The 23,936-nt window shown below is 39.5% G+C and overlaps 1 protein-coding gene and 1 pseudogene across 1 annotated transcript in view; both read right to left on the reverse strand.

Annotated features, from left to right (window-relative positions):
• MCU (mitochondrial calcium uniporter) overlaps positions 1–17,490 on the reverse strand; it is a 212,500-nt gene extending 195,010 nt beyond the window's left edge. Inside the window, exon 1 of the mRNA XM_061197445.1 lies at positions 17,315–17,490. Within this exon, the coding sequence (XP_061053428.1) occupies positions 17,315–17,458 (144 nt within the window). The 5' untranslated portion in view covers positions 17,459–17,490. The remainder of the gene's footprint in view (positions 1–17,314) is intronic.
• On the reverse strand, positions 9,044–11,336 carry LOC133095696 (ATP-dependent RNA helicase DDX50-like; annotated as a pseudogene).
• Positions 17,491–23,936: the final 6,446 nt, after the last annotated feature.

A 23,936-nucleotide genomic window follows, 5' to 3' on the forward strand; every position in this document is an offset into this window, starting at 1 on the left:
CTAACTGTTTGTGCTAACGTAGAGGCTCTGATTCATTCTGGGATGGGACAGGGGTTGCTCATTGCTATAAATGGTCTAATCAAGCCAAGATCAGATCTATCCTCCCTTAGGGTCTACCTTAGTAAAAATGTTCCATTCTGTGATAGTCACCTTGCTAAATGCAGCATCATGTTAGCTACCAGGTATTCAATAGCAGGCTGGAGCAAAGAGCCGGCCCACAAGGATCAAGCAAGTGCCTTTTTAAAAACTAATCTTAAGGAGTTCGAGTTCCTCTCCATGGCTTTGCAAAGTAAGCAAAAACCATGCCAAATAGTAAAAAAGGCACTTACTTGACTCCCACAGTCCAGCTCCACACTCTAGCAGCTAAGATGTCACTGGCATGGTACATGGAGAGTGAGGTGGAAACGATATCTTGCCAACCACTGTAGGAATGGTAGTGAAAGACCTAAAAGAATAGAAAAAAGTAAAGTCAATGTCAAAGGTAAAGGCCTTCCTGAGCCTGCTGACATGGGTACCTCAGCATATAATGCCGAAAAAGAAAAGAAAGTCTGAAAAGCTCTTGTTTAAGTCATTCTTAGCTGCTGGTTATTACAAGTGACCCTTAGGACAAGAGGGCACTTTTAAAAGAATATGAGTTATAACCTAGAATAAATCCAGACTGGTTATGAGAAACTCTGAAATAATACTGTTTTTCTTCAGAGAAAGAAAGTATTAAATCTTAGATAACCACGTAGTAGGCTCATAGAGAAATAAAAACAGAGAATCTGAAGCAACAACTCATAAATCAATACTTCTAGAAATAATATTAAGGGGAAATTTTTTTTCACCCCACCTCTACCCTTCCAGCATTTGAAAAACAGATAGAACCCTGATAAACTATGAAGAAATAAGAAATATTTTAAAAAACTTAAGGGGTCCCTGGCAATAGAAGTCTCAGGCTACCCAGGTTCATTCAGCAACTTTCATTAATTTCAGAAACAAGTTTACAAAACTTAGAAATCTTGGTACAGTTAAAAAAAAAAAAAAATCCAATTCAATTGCCTAGCTATACAACTCTCTGGTTTAGGAGTCCTGTTTTAAAATGCTTGACTCTTGGCCAATTAGTCAGAGATCATTCAAAAACAAGAACAGCAATTTTTAAAAGCCTGTTTACATACCTATCTCCTCTCTCCATACCTACACTATTTATGGGTGAAAAAATTTGTGGAAAAAAATTAGTGTGATTTGCAAGAAAAATAGAAACAGTGAAAAAACAAAAATCATTCTTAATTAGCAATATCCTCTCTCCTCTTTCCATCTAATTATTCCTACCAAAACAAAACAAACAAAAAACACTCTTCTTTTACTTGCAGGTCCATTCAGCACCCTTTCCATCAGAACCACAATGGAAAAAACAAACAGACAGTTGAGTTTAATCATTCTTGAGGCATCAGAATCCATCCAATAAGAAAAAGCAAATAATTTAAGTTTTCATTCTAAATAAATTATAGCCAAAAGACTGTTCTTGCACTAGCCCTTAATTCTAATATGCTTAAAGTTGGGTCACTTTTTTAATAGATAGTCTGGTGATTCAAATTGCCTAGGCCTCAATTAATTTAATTAGAATGGGATATTCACTGTTAATAGCATATCTGACCAGACTACATCTTGGGTGCCTAACTAATGTTTTCTTCTTAATTTTGGCTTGTGTTTGCTTTGCCTTAGCTACAGTCCCTGGAAAGCATCCCATTTATTAGTGTTTCCCTCGCTGCATCAGCATTTCTGGTTAATACATTATAGCAAATCATTTGGAGGGAAACCTGAATGAAGTTCTGTACTGTGTATTCTGCAAAATTGTTCAAACCATATCAAAGATATTGCAAATAAAAGACAGCATGAAACTGGGAAGAAAAAATATTTATCAGAGATTTTTTAAATCAATGACTACAAAGAAAGAGTATACACTGACATATATATATATATGATTTATTACTAAAACAAATACTTATTTCACACCAACTACCTTCCTCAAAAAGAAGTACTTCCCCTCAGACCCACACCTTGTTTTTCCCTTACGCCATCAAAACCATGACACAATCCAAGAACAGTTTTGTTTTTAACCATGTAAGTGACATATCCTTTTACAAAATAAAGCAGGTAGTTCCAAATTGCAAATTATTCCAAACACAGAAAAGAAACAATGAATAAATACCAACAAGTTTTCATCCACAGCTTGTCTGCGCTTGAAAAATCTGAGAATTTTAATAGAACTAACCAAGCTTTTGCTGCAGCTCAGTCCCTCATGAGCTCACTGTAATATAGCAGATGCTGTTCTGCATTTCGTACAAGACACGTTCATCTGTGTAATGAAACATTACTCTTCTCCGCCTTCTCTGGGAAAGTATAAAGGGTTTTCCCAGGAAAACGATAAATGAGGACATTCCACACCAAAAGAGGAAACTGGCTTTTTTGAAAGTCAAAACAACATTCCTAATCTAACTTTTAAAATGACATAACATATTTCTCTTTCCTGTCCCCCTAAAACATTCAGCTAAAAAGGCTTTCAGTCAACAGGAGAATAGTTAAATATGTGCAATAGAGAAAGAAACACCACATAGTTAAAAATGAATGAATCAGAACCACAGGTATCAACTACATAATTAAAGTAATAAGCAAAAAAGAACAAATTGCATAAGGATATTATACAGTATAATATCTTCTAAATAAGGTTTAAAACATGTTTACAATATTGTATGAGATATATATGGCATAAACACATGCACGGGAAACACCGAACTGGAGAGAATGTTACTTTTGGGAAAAGGGGAGAGGAAATAGGATTGAGGAAGGAAACTTGGGGTAGCAATTACAGTTGTATTGTTTAATTTCTCAAGCTAAAGAAAGGAAATACATTATCCTACTTGTTTTTATAGATATTACATACTTCATAATTTAAAAAGAAAAGACTTTCCCCTTATATGTTTGACTGAACACAACATAATTTCCTTATGAAGGACATCCACCTTGCCCACCCCCACCCCCAAAAAACAACAACCCTCTGTGTTGCTATGGCCTTTCCAAGTGAGCTTCTCTGAGAGCCTGCTCCCCAGTAGTTACTTTCTGTCTTTTCTTCTATTAGTGCTGCTACTTTCTGATGCTGGCTGTGATGTGACCTCGGATCCATAACTCAGAGCCTCAGCTTGTCTCTACTTTTAATCTTACCAAGAATACTTGTTTTAGGCAAGAAAGCTATTACACATGTTCCCTTTCATGTTCCCCCTTTTACTGCTAAAAGCTCTAGCAATCATTAAAAAGAGAGCCATTATGTATCTAAAGCTCACCAGACTTTGTGGCACTTGGCCAAGCTATGAACTCTATAAGTAGTTGATTCTGAATCAGTCTACCAATGCAGTCTGAGATATTAAAATTAAAGAAAGTACTGACTGGAGTTCAATTCTCCTTTTAATAAATGAATATTCCAAAATTCTGTAATATGGTATACTACAATTCTGTTCTACCATCTAGCATGAACAACATTTTGTTTTGAAGCTTAAGTCAGAGCTAGAAATGGAAAAAATAAATTTCATTTTCTTTGGGGTTAAAATGAGAACAAAATAAGGAAACAAAACCCAATTATTAACATGCATATAGATGAGACATTCACACAGCGTATACCCTTGGGATCCCCTCAGAAACAAAAAAACAAACAAAAAAAATCACTACTACCTCTTTCTGCTCAGAAAACTCATTTTTCCTGTCTGCTCAGCAGCTTCTATTCCCAGCACTCAAAGATCAGGGAAAGAGAGGTAAGAAAGAGAAACTGACAGAGATAGACATAAGCTGGTATTCTTCTGTTTACAAAAGAAATGTTATTCTATCAAAACCAAATCAAAAACTTTCAATTTTCTTATTAGGTTTTTACTATTTTTTCCACTCCATTCAATCTATCTTTAAATACTTCTTTAAAGTATTCTGATATCTATACTGTTTTAAAATGAAAAAAGAGGTTTTTATCACACTTGGCCACTTGCCACAGCCCTGCTTCACAGCAGCTAGCAGAATTCTGGCAGTACAATATACAGGATACAGTAGGGGTAGAATGGAAAAACAGAAGATTAGCTCCAAAATAAACACCTCCAAAAATCTGTCATCTTTGGTAATATATATCTGTAGGGAATCTAGAGTTGGCAGCACCTTGTTCAAATAGTTCCTTTCTCTCTTCGGCAGTGCCCAGCCCTTCACTCTTCTCTCTTCTCCCTCACTTGCTCCAAATACCTGCCAGGTAGTTGTCATTGTGTCAATTTCTTAAATTACCTATAGCATAACAGCACTACAATCTTTTTCCATTACTATTTTTACTTAGCGTTTTATACAGCCATGCTTGTTTCAGCACAATCTGTGCACTCTTTTAAGATTATTAGCTGCTGCCTGAATCAAAGAAAAGTAATTCCTTCTTCATAGTTCTATGATTCCTATTACTGCAGAATCTAGGCAGAGAACAAGATGATACACAGCTGCATTATTCACCAGGTTGAAGAATTTAGACAATGGTCCCTAGGACTTTTTAACTCAGTGTTGGACTCTCATTTGTCCAACACTGACTGAATGTCTACATTCATGACACTGTATTAGACTCAGTTCACAGAGTTTGGGAGAACAGACTACTACCGGCAATTAATCACTTGTTAAGATTTTCCCACTGGGGATTCCTGTAGTGTAAATACAAAGAAACATTTTCTGTTTCAGGCTGGCAAGCCAGAACTCAGAATTAACAAATTACTAGCACAGTCCTGTCTCCCCTCAAACACTCCAGCATTAACTGCTTTTTTCCTCCTCCCCTCTCGCCAACTCTCTGAATTCCCCACCACATCTTCACCTCTTCCCCAACTCCCTCAGCAGTTTTAACTGGAAAAAGAAGAAAAAAGAGAAAGATGGGAATAAAGGCTTGATGAATTATGAGGAATGCAGGGTAAATTGTTCATCAAGATGTCATAAAGTAATTATGCAAACTGTCCTGAAAAGGAATTGGAAGGCTCTTTTTCTTCACTTCAAGCCCTTGGCCCTTGTGAGAATAAGCAAATATATGTCCATCTGTTTATGATTTTATACAAGCTACCCAATGAAACAACATAAAAGTTACTTGTCAAGTGTTATATAAAAATGATACATAACTTAGAATTAAAGAAGCCCTTTAGGCTCACCTAATCAAGCATCCTTATTTAATCAACAAAAATAATAGGATCAAAGAGGTTACATCACTTGCTCAAGGTCAAACAGCAAGTTAATGGAAGAGAAAGGAGCAGAACCCAGACCCCTAACTATTATACCACATGGCACCTAATTCTCTTCAATTACTTACTCTTTATTTTGGTGACTGCGAAACACACACACACACACACACACTCTTACCACTTCCATCTTTTCATTTATTTAACTATCTCAGAAAACTATTAAAAGATTCTGTGATGGTACAGCTATTCTTTGCTCCCATAAGATTTCAAAAGGTTCATCAACTACATCTCAAATACAATCTCCTCTGGTAGAGCAGATACTGTAATGTCTCTAAAAAATTGTTATAATTATCAAGTAAATACTTACCTTTGTATTATAACACCTAGAAGACCAAAGAATTATGTGCTCTCGAAATAAAGCAATCCAGTAAGGTCCAGTCAATTAAAATGTTAGAGAATCACTCCAAATAACTTGTTCTCAATTTTATATATATATAATAATGCTCTTGAGAAACTGGAGTGGCGGAAGCAGTAGGAATCTTGTGTATCTACATTTATAATATGGGAAGAAAAACTGCTAAAATTTTACTAAGATTTCATGCTTAGGAATGGCTAGTTATGTTGTTTGTTTTTTAAAAAGTAAGACCATCATACATATAATGCTTACTATTCCCTAAAGGGAGTCAAATATTACAAAAATGGAAAGTTAGAGAAGACAAAGTTCAAGAAAATTACTCAAAAGTATTCCTCTAGTTAATGAACATACTGTTAAGAGTTTCTGCTTTGGGAGAGTATAATACACAGGACACATTCTTTCAGCAAAGATTTGCTGAGTGCTCATCATGCTATGTGAACTTTTTCATACTGCTATGCAAATCTTCCAGATTCTGATAGTATGAGGTAGGGGTGGGGAGGCAGAAATAAGGGGATAAGGTGGGTGTCTGATTTTATATATAAATTTTTTAATCATTTACAAATAATTAAACCAGATTTTTTTTTAAATACAAAAGCAGAGGTGTAGAAAAGACAACAAAGAAGCATATTTCACATGATGATAAAAAGGAACACGCAAAAAAGGTCAAGAAATAAAATTTCAGTACCTGAGTAACACAGTAACACAGGTCTTGAATTGAACTGTCTTTCTACCTAGTACTTAGTAGCTGAGTGATGGAACTTGACGATTGGTTGTGGACTATCAACTCTACTTCCTAAATCTCCCTTCTCTCTATTCTCTTTTCTCCATCCTCAAGGCTGCTGTCCTAGTTCAGACATCTTTTGCCTGGTCCATTAAGATGTTCCTTACTGGTGTCTGTCTTTCCAGTCCCATCCTCTCCAATTAAGCCTTCACACTGCTGCCAGTGTGACCTACCTAAAAACACAAACATAACCATGTGATTCCCTTACTTGAAATTCTTCCAATGCTCACCTACTGACAAGTAGTATTTTTCCCAACTGTGGCTTAAATTGTAGAATCAATTTAAATGAGTCCCAACCAGAACTTCCTTAAGAAAAGAGAACAGAAACTATGCATACATAGTAAAAATATTGTTTCATGAGACTTTTCCTAATTTTATGCATACATGCATGTGCTCAATCATAACATAAAAGGTATTTCTACTGTGGGTTGTTTTTTAAAAAACCACTGAACTACATCATAAAATGTCAGCTCCTTCACAAGTCCTTTCACAATCTGATCCCTCACCACAGCAAGTGGTGAAGAGACAGGCTCTGTAGCCAGACTACTTGGGTTTATATGCTGGGTATGCCACTCGCTAGCTGTGTTATCCTCATATTGTCATGTTAGATACTAGTGCTGCCTGGAATATGAACCAACCTTTTCAGTCCCCCACACATTATATTTCCTCATATTTCAGCTCAAGCAAGGCCTCACCAGTGAAGCCTTCCCCAACATCCTCGGGTAAGTCTAAGTGCTCCCACTGACCTCCTTAGGGGAAAAAAAAAGCACAGCCAGTTACAGTCTTGTTTATAGTCTTGTCTCCTGGCCAGACTGTGAACTCTTAGAACCACAACAGAAACATCTCTCCTTACAAGCACAGTGTCTCACAGAGTAGGAGTTCCACAGATATATTCTGAATGACTCTACGTATTACCCTTTCTAGGTCTTTATTTTCTCATCTGTACAATGGAGATGGTATTTTGCCTGAAGGGTTGTTGTGGAGTATACTATACAATGTTATAAAAGTGTTTGATATAGACGCAATGCTCAGTAATTACCAGGTTTACTGGGTGGGACTTTTTAGAATCTTAAACTAAATTTCAAAGATTTGGAGGGGGGTGGGGGGTAGGCGTAATACCTTAGACTCTTATCAGTTAATACCTGGGGGGGGAGGGTGGAGAAAGAGATTTAAGAAACGTAGTCAGTGGGAGGGATGGTGAGGTCTCTTGGAAAAAACTGCAGTAGATGCTTGAGAAAGGAACAAAACTGAAGGAGCAGGTGCTGAAAAGGAAGGAAGACCCACACTGACAACCAGCATGGTACAGCTTTAATTCTAGCCAGACGTAGGCTTAAATCCCAGCTCCAAAACATTTGTCCATCTTTGCATCCCTATCATTAAAACAGTTTATGACACGTAAGAAGAAATGAACCTATCCCGTCCTCAATTTCCTCAAACTAGCACAATATATCAAACTAGCACAATAATACCTCTTATAGGGTTATGGTGAGAATTAAACATGGAAACACAGTGCCTTTAGCTCTTAAATGCTTTCTTCTATATCTACTCCTCTATCTTTACAGGTCAGGTAGTTCAGCTAACCTATTTGCTCTCTGTTATTTTATAAACTATCAGTTGCATTAACTTTCTCTAAAGTTTAAAGCAGACATTAATACTCTTAAACATCCTGTAACACCATTTACTATAGGTAAGTAAGAAGTATTATACAAAGTGGGCCTGTCTGAGAAGGCAAAAAAAGAATTTAAAAAATCTTGAAACCTATAAGGTAGTACGGCTCAGGACTGTACATTTGAGACTGTCCTCTGGATAGCATCATACATCCAATGGGCTCTGCTCAGCAATTTTCTGGTGATTATTACAAGTGCTCTCCCCAAAATAAAGTGGACAATAAATTTTAAAAATGTAAAAACTGAAAACTTTAGTAACGAAGCATAAAAGGTAAACACCTCACTCTTTTGGATTAATAAATATTATTAATGTCATTAAAGAACTTTTGGAAAAGCCTCTTATTTTTAAGAGAAATGTCAAAATGCAATGTCATATTATCCAATTATTCCAGACTGTATTAGAAAAAGTTCAGTTTTAGTATGCTATTAGACCCAGTCGGTGATATAATTTACCAAGTTATGCTTTTATCCATAAAAAAAAAATCAAGCCTGTACACGGTTTAGGAGTCAAGAATTCACTAACCTTATTAAAATTAGTTTGCTTGAAGTCAACTTTCATTTTTACACAGGCTGTCTCAATGTAAGCGTTTAACAAAGTGCAGTGAAATAAATAAACAGATTGTTTCCCTTTTGTGTTCAGCTGCAGAGGTCAAGTTTTTTATCAGATGTCCTCAAGCTTGATCTAAATCAGGGAGTAACTATTCAAGATTCAGTTTGACTTTAGGGTCTTACTGGAAGAATCTGACCCCAATTCACTTTTTTTTTTTTAAAAGGAGGTTTTTTTATTCAAAGGTATAACTGGATAAGTAGATTTGTTTACAACCATTCTTATGAAATACTTAAAAAAAAAATACAACCAACTTCTTTGCAAATAGCAGACACAGACCTCAACTATGATGACCTAATTTTTGGTGGATAATGTACATGATTAGGCAGAAATAGGCAAGCTCACACTGGTAGATTAACTGTCTCAGTCAAAACTCTGTTTGTGGCCCCCGCTTCTCGATCAATTTCTGTTCTCACTTCGTCTTCTACCATCTTGTCGACTTCCTGACCGACTCCCCTGTCGACTCTGTCTACCTGATCGGCCACCAGATCGACCACCTGACCAGCCACTTGACCAGCCACTCCTCTGTCTGGAATTAGAAGATGTGTTTCCATCATAATATTCTTCAATTTCAGGCACCTTGGCTGGCACTGAGAGTACCCAGTCTGAATCATGCCACTCTGCCTGTAACCATTCTGACTCAGTTGTGGGAACATCAAAGCAAATGCCCATATTTCCTTTTAGGAGGCACATTCTGGTAATTTGGGACACAGCATTACTACTCAACTTTCTGTTAAGTTCTTTCCAAGCACAGCTAACATCCTGTATTTCTTCTGGGCTTCCAGAGTCATGGTCACAACCCCCTTATCAGAGGTGATCAAAGAACGTGGTTCAAAACATGATGCACCAGAGTTGTGGGCTAATGCTGCAGCCAATGCATCCACTGCCCCTTTCTCTTCTATCAGTCTCTGAGCTGATGGTCAGAAAAAATCAACAGCAGCATAAGAAACGGAAGCCAGAGACCTGATGGCATCCATGCTTTTAGATTTAACTAAATCCATTGTAGAAGGAACACCTACACGTTTAAAAGTAATTCCTGCTTTTTGTTCCACATACCTTAGCTAACCTCCTTCTCTTGGTTGATAAAAACATATGCAAATCCCTGTCCAGCCAGCTCTGTGCATCCAGAGCGATGAATATAGGACTCAACATCCTGTGGAGGTGAACTCTGAATAACCAGGTCAACCTCAGGAATGTCCAAACCACGGGCAGCAACATTGGCTGCCACCAAAACTACCCTCTCTGAAGCCTTTCAGTGTAATTTCTCTTTGTGACTGTGCGATGTCGCCATGTAAACACTGGGCATTCTGTTTTATGTGTGGATTCATGGCCATATCAGTTACATTCTTTTTTGGTCTCACAGAAGATAATAGCCCTCCCTTCAGACCCACTGTAGACTTGAAGGACATCTCCAATAACTGCTGGCCTCTGAGATTAATGGCACTGGATGGTCAGATGTTCCACAGTAGTTGCAGCCTTTTGAGTCATTTTCCCAACAAGGTCAACCTGTTCATATCTGGATTTCATGTATTTTTTTGCAACTTTGTATACCCACTGTGGGCAAGTTGCAGAAAAATGTAAAGTCTTAGGATTGTCTTCAGAATCAGTTTTGTAGGATTCGTGGATAATATCTTCAACTTGTTCAGCAAAACCTAAATCTAACATTTGATCCACTTCATCCAGCACAACGTGGCGCAGTTTAGAAAGATGTAATCGGCCGCTCTGCAGATGATCTTTGATATGAGCAGGGGTCCCAACCAAGATGTCAATACCATTTCGAAAATGATTAATTTGGCTTTGATATGATGTTCCACCATAAAAACACACCACACTGAGTTTCCTAGTTATATCTTTGAAGTCTTTCGCTACTTGGTTTGCCAGTTCCCTTGTAGGAGCCAAAACAAGTACCTTTGGTGAGCGGCTTTTTTTAATTGTCTCTTGATTTCTTTGGAGTCTTTCAATCAAGGGGATGGCAAAAGAGAATGTCTTTCCTGTTCCTGTCCGTGCTTGAGCAATTAAATCTTTTCCTTCATATACAGGACCAAAAGTCTTAACTTGAATAGGAAAGAGATATGTTACCCCTAGACCTTTCAGAAGCTTTATAGTCTCTTCAGAAATAGGGAAATTGGAGAAGGCTCCTTCTTTCTGTTCACGTATTAGGGTCTCTTCTAGTTTATTATCACTTGATTTATGAGTAGAACTATCTAAGGATGACACTCGCTTTTTTTTTCATATTCATCAATATCTCCATTTGACAGATCTTTTCTTCTTGACTTATAAGATTTAGAAAATTCATCTAAAAGTCTATGACATCCTTCCTTGGTGTCACCATTTAGCTTCTCTTTCATTTTAGCTTTTTTTGGGTTTGGGAGCATCCAGGTCATCTGCAACACCATTTTCTCTTGTTTCTGATTTCTCATCTGAGTCATAATGGTGCCTTGACTTCCTTCTATCACTCCAGCATTGTGTAATATGTTTTCAGCTTATCTTGTTTAAATCTTCATAACAACCCTATACGGGAAGTACAGGTCCATAATCCCTTATCCGAAATTCCGACATCCACAGAGCTCTTTTGCCTCTCCTTCCTCTGGCTCTTGGTCTCCTCCAAAGGTGCTTCCAGCTCCATAATGTCCCCGCAGAGGAGTTTCCCAGGCATCATTCGCCGCCACCACCGCTGCCGCCGCCTCCCTCTGGGCACGGCGGCCACGACCACCTGCAGGCAGCGACAGGGTGAAAGGAAGTGGGGGCAGGGCGGCCTCCCAGACAGGGTCGTGCATCACTTCCCCCAATTCACTTTTAAAAACCAGTCTCAGCTTAATCATTTTTAGAATGAAACACAGAATTTTGTAATTTCATAGGAAAAGAACTTAATGGGAAAACCAGCAGATGTGTGAGCCATTTTCAGCTCCGCAGTAACTTGCTGGGCTACCAAGGAAAAAGCCACTTTACTGTTCCTGAACTTTTATTTCCTTAACCTTGTCTTGTCGAGCTCTAAATTCTAGGACTCTTTTAAGTACATGTCTTCCATGGTAACATCTTAGTTTTCCTAATAACATGTTGTTCCAGTATTGTATTAATCAGTCAAATAAAGAATAGAGGATTCCCCTATATTGAGTGGTTATCTTGAGATCTTAAAAGGTAATCTTGTCCTTAATCACAGGAAAACAAACAGTAATTTTTTTAAGAAAACCCAAGGAGCACAAAGCTAGAATATAAAAAGAAATAAAAGCAACATCTTTGTAGTTATTCAGACTATGGTATCAACGAAGTGCTACTACAGAAGACCATGACCACTCCTTAATTTCCCTTTCAAACAGTAGGCAGCCCCAAAACCAAAATTCACATTCAATTTATTGTCTTCAACATACACCATTCTTTTTTTTAAAAATTAATTAATTTTTTGGCTGCATTGGGTCTTCATTGCTGCGCGCCGGCTTTCTCTAGTTGTGGTGGCGAGCGGGGGCTACTCTTTGTTGTGGTGCGCAGGCTTCTCAGTGCGGTGGCTTCCCTTGTTGCGGAGCACAGGCTCTAGACGCACCGGCTTCAGTAGTTGTGGCACACAGGCTTAGTAGTTGTGGCATGCGGGGTCTAGAGCGCAGGCTCAGTAGTTGTGGCGCATGGGCTTAGTTGCTGCGCGGCATGTGGGATGTTCCTGGACCGGGGCTCGAACCCGTGTCCCCTGCATTGGCAGGTGGATTCTTAACCACTGCACCACCAGGGAAGTCCAACATACACCATTCTTTTTTTTTTTAATTTATTTATTATTTATTTATTATTTATTTTTGGCTCTGTTGGGTCTTCGTTTCTGTGCAAGGGCTTTCTCTAGTTGCGGCAAGCGGAGGCCACTCTTCGTCACGATGCGCGGGCCTCTCACTATCGCGGCCTCTCTTGCTGCGGAGCACAGGCTCCAGACGCGCAGGCTCAGTAGTTGTGGCTCACAGGCCTAGTTGCTCCGCAGCATGTGGGATCTTCCCAGACCAGGGCTCGAACCCGTGTCCCCTGCATTGGCAGGCAGATTCTCAACCACTGCGCCACCAGGGAAGCCCCAACATACACTATTCTTAATGCTGCATTTCTATTTAGATTCCCTCTTAGAGTTCCATAAAGCATAAAATAGAGCCCCTTGAGACTCAGAAAAGTTCAAATCATCAGAATTTGTTGACTAAATCCAAATTTACTCATTCGACTATTTTATGGGGTTCAAAATAAGCAAGATTTTAAGATAAAGTTTCCATAATAAGTCTGCTCTAAGCATATTTATCCACAACCTTCAAAATCTTAATATTATCGTCAACTAAAACAACAATAAATCTAGACTCTGATTCAAACATATATTCCTAATAATCTGGGTATTTATCACACTTTTGCTTCTTTGGATAGAAAGTGTGTACCACTGTAGAGCTAATCCAATGTTACCAACTCTCTGCATCAGTCCACCATAAAGAAGTGTAATATACAACCAAAGACAGCACTGGCAATACCAAACTTAAAGCAATAACCCAAATGTGGTTACCTAAGCAACAGGTCATTAAACAAGTCAAACCAGGGGGGGAAATAGAGCACACCTTTTCACTGGCAAGCATACAAAAGAGTGCGTATTCAATTAATGCTTGTCTGAGTGTTATCTATGTACCTAGTACTGCTCTGGAGTCTATGAGAGACAAAAAGGTAACAAGATACACAATTGCTGCCCAGTAAGATAAGGTACTCACAAATGAAACATTTAGAGAACAAGCCAGTGTCAATCTGTGTCCTGAAAATAATAAGTCCTATCAGCATTCAGAGAAGACAGAATAGAACAATGGAAAGGGATTAAGAGCTAGGAAACACACACGTGAAGATTCAGACTAGGATTTCTCCTCGAATCCACCTCCATTTAAAAGAATTTTTATCCCAGATGTCATTAACCACAAACATAACAGAAAAGTCACTTCCCTCAGTTCCCATTAGGTCCGTTTTCTCATCTGTAAAGTGAGGAAGTTAGATTCAAAGAGGAGTCAAAGGTCACAGTCTCTCACCTAAAATGAACCTTAGAGGTTAGAGGAGTGGTTAAGACTGAAATTCCGCTACAAAAACTGCACAGACATTTAATATGGGTATATGAGACACTGGCTTAAGTACAGTGGAGTATTTGTGCTGGGTGGATCTGGCAAAGTAAGACTTAGCCAGATCATGAGGAGCCCAATTAAAGAACTGGGACTTACCTCTGTGTCAGGCAATGTAACCTCTGTTAAAACTTTCAGGTTAAAAGAAAAGTAAAAAAAACTTTCAGGTTAAACTGAAATGACATCACTGCGAAAGAACTACAATGTGTAAAGTAAAAAGGGACAGCCACAATCTATAACAGTATAATGACAGACTTAAGTAAGAGATTTAGCAATTCAGCATAGCCGTTGACCACTAGGAAATGCCAACAGTCAGGCTGTCATAATCAGAGATGAGACAGTTTGATTTAGCAAAGGAATTACACAGCTCACAATGAAAGGCAGTTCCCCTCAAAGAATCATCCTTGAAAATAGCCACCTTCACTAACCACACAAAAAAACATGCAACAAATATTTTACATCAGACTCAGTTACAGTCACAAGCTGGGAAGCAATAACAGGCTCTTCACATAGGAAAGGAAAAATTACACTAGATGGTGCTACAAATACTGAATAAACCCCTGCACCTTTTCTCCTATTTACTCAGTTGAATGATGTTTTAATTGGGGGGCGGGGTGGGGGGTAACAAGCTATGTTTTATTACTTCGCAATCACATTTACCTATATTAGCTGAACTGTATTGCTCTGGACTTGTTCTTCAAACTTGGAAAAACTGAATTTCAAAAAACATACCTCTCAAGCAAAAAATTAACCAGTACTATAATTGGTTATGTCCCCCTGGCTCTAATTTACCATACCTACCACAGCAGAACAAAAGTGGCACAAGCAGGACTTGTGATCTAGTCCGACACAGAGTGCCATCTGCTGCACATACACAGGATGTCACCTATGCAAGATTCAACCTTAGTGTCTCTCAGGGACCTTTATAAGAGCCAGTGGTTTGTTCCTATATTGCCTAATACATGTGCCTCAAACCAACATAGGAAAATTCTCATTCATGGGGTTTTGAAATACCAGTACTTTCATAACAAACAATAGTAAGTTTTATAAGGGAGGAGAAAGATGTGAAGGAGCAATTGCACTTTATAATAAAAAGAACACAATAAGGGGGTCAGAATATCTGGAGTGGGTGGGAGTCCTAAAACTGTTGTATATTCATCGTGTAATCCTGGCCAAGTCTCTCCCTTTCTGGGTCTTAATTTCAAGCATAAAATGTCAACAGTTAAACAAATCTCTAAGAGATACCTTTCAAATTGAGTCTTGTGAGGAATCATAGAATAACAGATGGAGACAGCTAAATACATGATAGCTTCGGAGCAATCGTAGAAAAAGAAAAAACTGTTTACATATTTTAAATAATCAGGCACAACTTTTTTCAAAATCTTACAATTGTAAGTTCATTTGCAAGTCACCATGCTTATAACACTTCTGCCCTTCAGAAACAACACTTCATTTTAGTTGTGCTTTCACCTCAAATTCAGCACATCACTTTTATCCACCCCAGAATAGCACAGAAAAACACTTTCATGAAGTACCCGCACAAGGAAGGCACTCACAGAGTGACAGATTCACACAGTGGAAAATATACAAGGCACAAATTTCAAAATGCTAAATGAATACCACACCCAAATAGTCTTAAAAACAAACTGCAAAGTCAGAAGATGTATTATCAAAATACAGAGATAAAGACAACTTGGGAAATCTTTAAATAGTTTGAGGGGGAGGGGAATGCAATCAGATTTTTGGATTGCCTGTTTTTTGTTTTTAAAGACAATCAGATGTTTTTATTTATTTATTTATGGCTGTGTTGTGTCTTCGTTTCTGTGCAAGGGCTTTCTCTAGTTGTGGCAAGCGAGGGCCACTCTTCATCGCGCGGTGCGCAGGCCTCTCACTATCGCGGCCTCTCTTGTTGCGGAGCACAGGCTCCAGACGCGCAGGCTCAGCAATTGTGGCTCACGGGCCCAGTTGCTCCGCGGCATGTGGGATCCTCCCAGACCAGGGCTCGAACCCGTGTCCCCTGCATTGGCAGGCAGATTCTCAACCACTGCGCCACCAGGAAAGCCCTCTGCCTTATGTTTTTACGAGAACAAAACACATAACTGGAGGCTATGAAATATGCAAATCTAAACTGAACTGTGGAAAGCTCGGCTCTCACCCAAAAGCTTCAGCAAAGCAATATGTCAGTATGCCAAAATGAAGAAGTACAGTTTTCTCATAAGAACGAGGATAGGGTCCATACCTATGACTAATAATAACAATACCATCTTGCATTTAAAGAGCATTAGTTCTTTTCACTGCTCTTTCAGACACTTAATTTTATGCTGTCATCAGTCTTGGGGTAGCCTCTGAAAAGCTCCAGTTCAGTTTCCCCTCAAGAGCTATGTGATCAGAACAAGACAGGTGGGTGTATTTGTTGAGAGCTGAAGATACTAGTTTCTGCTATCAGGCTGTCTGCAGTGATTCTCTTATTACCACACTATACAACTTAGCCCTAGGAAATGAAACCTACACTCTTTCTCTTGGAGTTGGCCAGAGACCAACAGTATGGGTCTAGAAAGTCCAAGGGAAGAGAACCTGCTGACTTGTTAGGTCAAGAACCCCATGCATGCCAAGTTGATCTCTTGCAACTGAAAAAGAAACACACACACACACACAGACACCAAGGCTGTTCAAATAGAAACTCCTGTGCGTTGCCAGCCAATGAAAGCCAGCAATAACTGGTTAATACAACCACCAAATCCCTGCCGCTGTGAACAACTTGTCATATTCTCTTCCCCTCTGCCTGCTGCCCACCTTCCTTCTTCAGGCACACGTGAACAAGCTTATAAACCAGCCCTCCAAAAGGACCACCGAGGACCTTTAAGGAACTAAGAGGTTGGAGCTTGCCTTCTGAAGCAATGCAGCATCCATCGCAAGGGTGCTGTTCCCCATGCCCACACGCAGGAAGTCACACAGGGGGATAAAGTTTGATTTTCCGTCTTGCCTGTTCCCAGAGGGTCGAGAAGAGAACTAGGGAGCGGCCCCGCTGGGGTCCTGGGTTGCCCTCCGGGGGACAGTTCCCAGCAGTATGGCACTGCCACTCTCCTGACACATACACAAGGCAGCCGCGGCAACTCAGGACACCCCAACCCGCCTGGAGGAGGAGGGAAAGCGGACAACTTGAACGGGTCTCAGTTCGAGAGCAATGGGGCAGAGCTGTTAAGTAAAAAGGAGGGAGGGACCGAGATCGGGGGCGGGTCAGAGAGAGGTTCAAGTCCCGTCCCTTCCCCGCCCTGGTGTCCCCGGTCCTGCGGGAACATCCCTGCCGTCGCCCCTCCTCCTCCTCCTCTCGGCTTCCTCCGCCCTGCCTTTTTTCCTGGTTGCAGCCGCAGGCGCCTGAAGGGCACGGCGGCTCCTCGGTGCCCGGCAACCTCGGGAGTGGCCGCGAGTTGAGGTAACTCGCCCGCTGCCCCGGCGGCCTGCCCGCCGGCGGATCCCACACGCCAGCGCCGCCCCGCCCTCCCCGGAGCCCTCGGGCGCGCTCGCTCACCGTCCGGTGGTGCTGCTGCTGCCGGTGGCGGCTGACGCCCAGCGCGGGGAAGCAGCCCGCAGTCAGCGCTCCGCAGCCGCCGGCGCCTCCGCCGCCTCGGGAGGAGAGGAGCAGCAGGAGCGATCTACCTGCGGCGGCCGCCATCTCTCAACTGGAAACGGCGCCGACCCAGGCAGCGCAGCGGACGGCCGGGGCGGAGCTAAGACCCGCCACTCACCGGCGCCGGTCCAACTGTCGCCCTTGACTGAGTTGATGAGGCGGGGCTTCTTGCAAGGCCCAATCGACAGGCGGGAGAACCACACTAGAGACTGCCTGTCACTTCCAGAGTTACCTATTGTGGGACATAGTCAATTACGGGCAAATTCTAGGGAACCGGTAATTGGCACCCGAGCCCCTCAGAATAGCAGCAATAAAGATGGCATATTCGATTCGGCTAATCCTCACCAAAGATACAGCTAAGATAAGGGTAACTGGGGAAATGGATATTTGTACAAAGCTCTGTGCTTCGTGTTTTAAGTTAGCAAAATAGACACCAAATTAGTAATCATTAGTTAGGTATGTTGGAACTCCCAACGACACGCCCAGAGTTATCATTCATAACTAATGGTATTTGGATATGCTGAAATTATCCCATCATGGAGTGATCTAATGACTGTGATATGTAGCATAGTACAGGAGGGGTAGAATGATTATGATACCAAAGTCCCAGAATGAGTACATGTTATCAAAGTGAATTAACAGACCTGTATACATTTCAGATACTCAGTTCACTTTTACAGCACCTTTATACTGATATTCTTACACTCTCCAGAAGCAACACTCTATTTTCTTACCACTTTTGACCTTATGTGCACTTATTAAACTATACAAACGGAGCATGCTGATAATGTAATAAAAATCACGTAAAGGTTACCTTAATGAATTTTCATAATTTAGCTAAATTAGCCATTAGAATACACTTTGGAATAACCCTTTCTCTTGAAAAATCCTTCCACAGAGACAAGCTCATAATGACAGCTCACTGAAGACTGAAAGAAAGGAGATTTGAGGTTCCTGAATTTCCTCAGAAGAGGATTTCCTTGCTGTCTGCTTATTGTTATGAGCTAGTTAATTCTCACACCTCCTTTTAAAATGTGGAGCAGGAAAACAGTTTGGTAAACAAATAAAAGTATTATCCTAAATTTTGGGAAACATCTTTCTAGTGTAGCCTAAGGTGATAAATTTAAAACAAAACAACACGCACACAATTTTATTGTATCACTTATTCTAATAATATTCTTTAAAGTTTGACTGAAATGTTACTTTTTTGGCCAAGAATAGGTAAATAATGAAGTGGAGCTTTTAGTTTGTTTAATCCTTCCACCCAGCCCAGAACTGTAAGATGATTGGCTTCTCCAGGTGAGACACTCAAACCACTCACCCAAAAGGCATTTATTGCTCAACAGTGGAACATGAGAGCTCAGGAATGAGATAAGCCCCCCATTCAACAGCTGCACACACTAATCCCCCTAGTTGGAAATCTGTGACATTCCTGGGGTAACTTCACTTACAATCATTTTCCACTCATCTATATTTATCCCATCTGCATTTTATGTATTTACCCATGCTCTGCCATTTCCCCTTCTCTCTTGTCCCTTTACACCTTCTTACTAGTCTTACCACGGGTTTTAGTTTTGTTTTTACTTTCTGTCTTCGCAAATCTGGCTATGAATCAGTATTGTACCCTCCACTCCATCTTACACTTTGAAAAGTTCTACTGGAATTGCCTTTCCCCTATTTATCGAAATATGAAAATGAGACATGCATCCTGCATTACTGAGATTTAGTTCTGCGGATTTGCAAAAGAACCACGATAGTTTTTTTTTTTTTCAAGTGCATAAATCTGAAACTGTAGGGATTACCAAAAGCTTTCTCTTTATTTACCAAAATGTGTCATCTTTTATCTACCAAGATGATACCATTGATTAACCACAGGTAGGCTGCGTATTTTGAGGATCCACTGACTAAACTGAGTTCTAATAATCCAGGGATAGAAATTAATCTAAACAAATGTCAATTATCTCTTCACAGAGAAAACCTTTCCACAGCTGCAAAGGACATATCTCATACCAGCTGGTTGGCTAGGCCAAATAAGGAGAAAATGTAGATAGCTCAATAGAAAGTCATCCTCTAGACAGATAGTGGTTTCTGGAAGAATAAACCAAAAAAAAAAAAAAAAAAAAGTTACCTCTGGGAAATTTTAAGGGGTAGCTATCCTTTTGAATGGTTTAACTTTTTCCCATCTGCATGTTATTTTTATTATTACAAAAATATGTTCAGTGAAACCTACATGACTGCAGAATTGTTTTCTTTGCCAATCCTTAAAACAGGTTGATCTTTTCTTTTAGCTAAAACTAATCAGAACAGATTTTCTGGAGCGTGAAACTCTAACTAGATTCCCTACTAAAATGTACACTAAAGTCAGCTCCAAAGTATGACTCAACTCAATGGAGTATTTGCCTAAGCATTCCAGAATAGCCAGGGTAGGTGATGCACACAGTTTATTGACGTGAACAAGAAAACATGAAAGGGATCTGCTTAGAGATCTGGGGGCTATGTTTCATGGTTTACTGATAATATGAGTTATTCAAGTGAAATCACCAATTCTTAAAGATCAAAAAAAGTATGTGAAGGAGAGGGAGAAGAAAGGGGTTTTAGCCTTTAAATAAGGATCATAAACCACAGCTTAGATCTGTTTTCTGGTGATTTGGCTTCACTATTTTTCCAGATGTCATTATTCCTATTTTTTATACCTACCCATCTGTAGAAGGACTCAAATACTCAAACCCCACCACATAGCTTTTCCTGGCTATAGCAATATCTGGTCTGACTTCATCAAACACATACACACATTTTTTTTCCTTTCTTATTTTTGTTTTTCTCCTTTTCTTTCCCCTTTAACAGAGACTGCAACCTCACACTGGATCATTTACATGCTTTATATACATAATTTACATAAATATGTTTACATACCTCCTCTTAAAACTTTTGTGTGGCAAGAATTGCATGCCCCGGCCTCCAAAGGATGACTGACTCCATATTCATTTATAACTTAGTGACCCTAATCTAACATTCTTTTAGGTCAGAAACATCCAGTCTGCAAGTTTATTTATTTATTTATGTCTGTCAAGCATGCAACACCGGGAAAACATTGAGTTGAGAAGGGCAGGGCTTGTTCAAATATGACTGTCTTTGTTCATATTTCTCAGGATCTGAGAGGTTGGCAGCTAAGTTTCACACTGTCCTTTTTAATCGATTCTTTTTAAAATAAATTTATTTATTTATTTTTGGCTGCGTTGGGTCTTCATTGCTGCACGCGGGCTTTCTCTAGTTGCGGAGAGCAGGGGCTACTCTTCGTTGCGGAGCTCGGGCTTCTCATTGCAGTGGCTTCTCTTGTTGCGGAGCACGGGCTCTAGGCACACGGGCTTCAGTAGTTGTGGCACGCGGGCTCAGTAGTTGTGGCTCACGGGCTCTAAAATGCATGCTCAGTAGTTGTGGCACACAGGCTTAGTTGCTCCACGGCATATGGGATCTTCCCAGACCAGGTCTCGAACCCGTGTCCGCTGCACTGGCAGGTGGATTCTTAACCACTGCGCCACCAGGGAAGTCCCTCACACTGTCCTTTTTGTGTTGGATTGGCCTGTGGCCTCCTATAGCCTTTGCTATTTAGTAGACTTTTGGAGTCAGGAAGTCTTTTGTTTCTATCTGAAGGGATCCAAAGGGGCAAGACACTGATTCTGCACTTGAATAAACCACACCTCCTAAGTGCATAGGAATTCAGCACACATTTTTATGGAACCCAACACTATCCTTTCCAGAGTATTCAAAAGTGCCCCCCAAAATCCTAAGAACATTCTCTGACAAGGCTGAATTACAACAAAATTCCAAATTGGTAAAGGGCTCCCCTCTCTCAGGACTCTCCAGGTATTTACTACCCATACCCTGAACATGCTCTGACCTTCCAACCTCCAACTCTTAGCTCCTACTGTACCCATAAGTCACCTGTTCTATTCTTCTGAAGACCAGCTTGGCTTCCTCTGAGAGGAAATGCCCAGGTAAAATTAAACTCTCAGAGTTTGTTGTTTGACTTTCTATCACAGTACTTTGGTACTTGATGTGACCTGGTCTGACAATGAGGCTGCCACTCCCTTGAGTATCCAACCTATTTGATTAGACTAATCTGCCTCTCTGGGCCACAGTCCCCTTCTTCTCTCACTTTTTATGTGTATTTTCTATCAGAATTATTTATGTTACTATCTTTTTCCTACACAGCTCTTCCAGGTTATAGTTGCCAATCTGGCAAATTAATTTAAGCTGACTTTTTAGATGATAAGTACTTCTTGGATTGCCTCTTTTACACAACATTTACATTTAGAGGACTCTCCAATGCTAATAGGCAAAATAATTTCACAAAGTATGGCAGGTCTAAGAAAATTATTCTCAGTTGAGATAGTCCATTAATAGTCTTCAAAAATTCATCAAATACCTAGTCACTTCCACCTGCCTATTTCAATGTCAGATACATCTTTATATTATGCTGGGTGTTGCCCAAAGTTCAGCTCCTCTGAAACTGAACTAATTTAGTGTCAAATGCTGTATTCATTCTCCATTTCTATGTAATGTATATAATCTTCATCAGTACTTTTATACATGAACACAAATTCTGGGCTATGGGTTGCACTTGGTGGGAGGCAGAGGGTGGAGGAAACTGTGGGTGTGAGACTGGTCATTGCCAGTTAACAACAGGTGCGAATGCTGCTCTTTAAATTTAGCCGCTGCACTTGGCATCTTGTCTCTCAGCCATCACTTATGGCAACCACGGCTGATTTGGAAAGGATCAAGGAAAGGATGACAGAAAGAGTCACGTTTATTAAAAGGCAGAGAGAAACAATTTTGTACTCTTTTCTTTAATAAAAACTAGCCTAAGGAATAAAAAGCAGCATGAGACTTGGAAAGTGTAAAGACAGCTTAGAGTGAAAAGCGGAAGAGATAATAATCATTAACAAATTGTTCTTAATTAGGCACTTTAAAATCATTCCAGCTCCCAAAACTTGGGAGCCAAATTATCTCAAATTTGGGTGGAGACTAAGAAAATAATTACTATTAATTGAGAGTTGGGATAAGAGTAGGGGACAAGACCTGAATGAGTATAATTTATTTATTCATTTATTCAATCAGTCAATCAAGAAAAATATATTGAATGCCTATTATTGAATGCAGGAGAAATTTTCCAAAATTCACGTTTTCTGCATCATGTATTTCTTTTTCTAAAATGCTCATTTATCCATCCTAACCTTGAAATGGGATCAATTCTTCCCGTAACATTTATATATCACTCAGAATTCCTGAAAGATCCCTTGAGTTATCTCAGAGCATCAATATAACATGAATTTGAAACATACTACTAATGTAATAATCACCACACCCAACACCATTACTAGGAAGACATATGAAGAAATTGTAGTTTTTGCTATCAATGTGTAGTAGGGTTCAGTTCTACTTAAATAATTTCTGTTTTACTGCTTAGAATATAAACAAAATTTAGTCTCAGAGCATTTTAAGAAGACATTTCATTCCTATCTTCATGCCTTGCTTTGCTAATATGTATATATTAGTTTGAAACAGGGCCCTTTGGCTTATCCAGCATCAGAGGGAATAACTCGTTCAATAAACTTGTTAAAATTTAAGCACGGTTTATAGCATTTATAGATGCTACTACTTTAAGGCCCTGAAGCAATTAGACCTGTTACCTATTCAATCAAAAACACAATTATTGTCAAGAAGAAAATTTCACAAATACCTCTAGATTATAAACCCAGGAGAGCACGTGAAAGGATCCAAACTCAGAATCCCAAGTTAATTGGGAAATGCCATTTTTATTAATTCCCATGACGTAGAACCCACTTAAGAGGATTTGAGAAAGATTGTAAAGATTTGATGGTTCTTTTAAAATGGACTTTTCTGCTTTCTTATCAATTTTGTATTTTAGAAGGTGAAAAAATATAAACATACACAAAAAACTTCCTGTTTGCCAACATGGGTCCTTCTCCCAGAAATAATCCTGGGAAATGAATGAACTTTTAAATTAAATTTTACATATAGGCCAATTTTGAAAAGTAAAACCCTAGTTAGTCATTTCTGGAATGGTAATTTAGGATGGTAATTCTCGATCTTTGTTCCATCTTGGCAGATAAATTTTTCACACATGCTCATCACAAATAATAGCTCACTAAAAGCATCTGAATAAATAAGACAAACTTTGGCTTATACAGATTCCAAGTGTGTTAGTTGTAACTACATTGTGTCCAGATGTCTCTGTGTATTAAAGTATCTGAAATATTTCTTAAATATAATAAAAGAGTTTCTTCTGTAACTTCAGTAGTGGCTTTCCCTGAGTTTCAAGAAATTCATTCATTATTTCAATAAATAATGTGATTTGTTGGTTGAGTTGCCACAGCTAACAAAATAAAGGCTCTGGTCTCACAGAACTTAGTGTTTAATGATAAGAGACAAGGAAAGCAGGAGAGTATTGTAGAAGGGCATCTAACCCATTTTTGAGGATCTGGGAAGGCATCTCAGGGGA

Source organism: Eubalaena glacialis, chromosome 1, assembly GCF_028564815.1.
Source record: "Eubalaena glacialis isolate mEubGla1 chromosome 1, mEubGla1.1.hap2.+ XY, whole genome shotgun sequence".
Lineage (NCBI taxonomy): Eukaryota > Metazoa > Chordata > Mammalia > Artiodactyla > Balaenidae > Eubalaena > Eubalaena glacialis.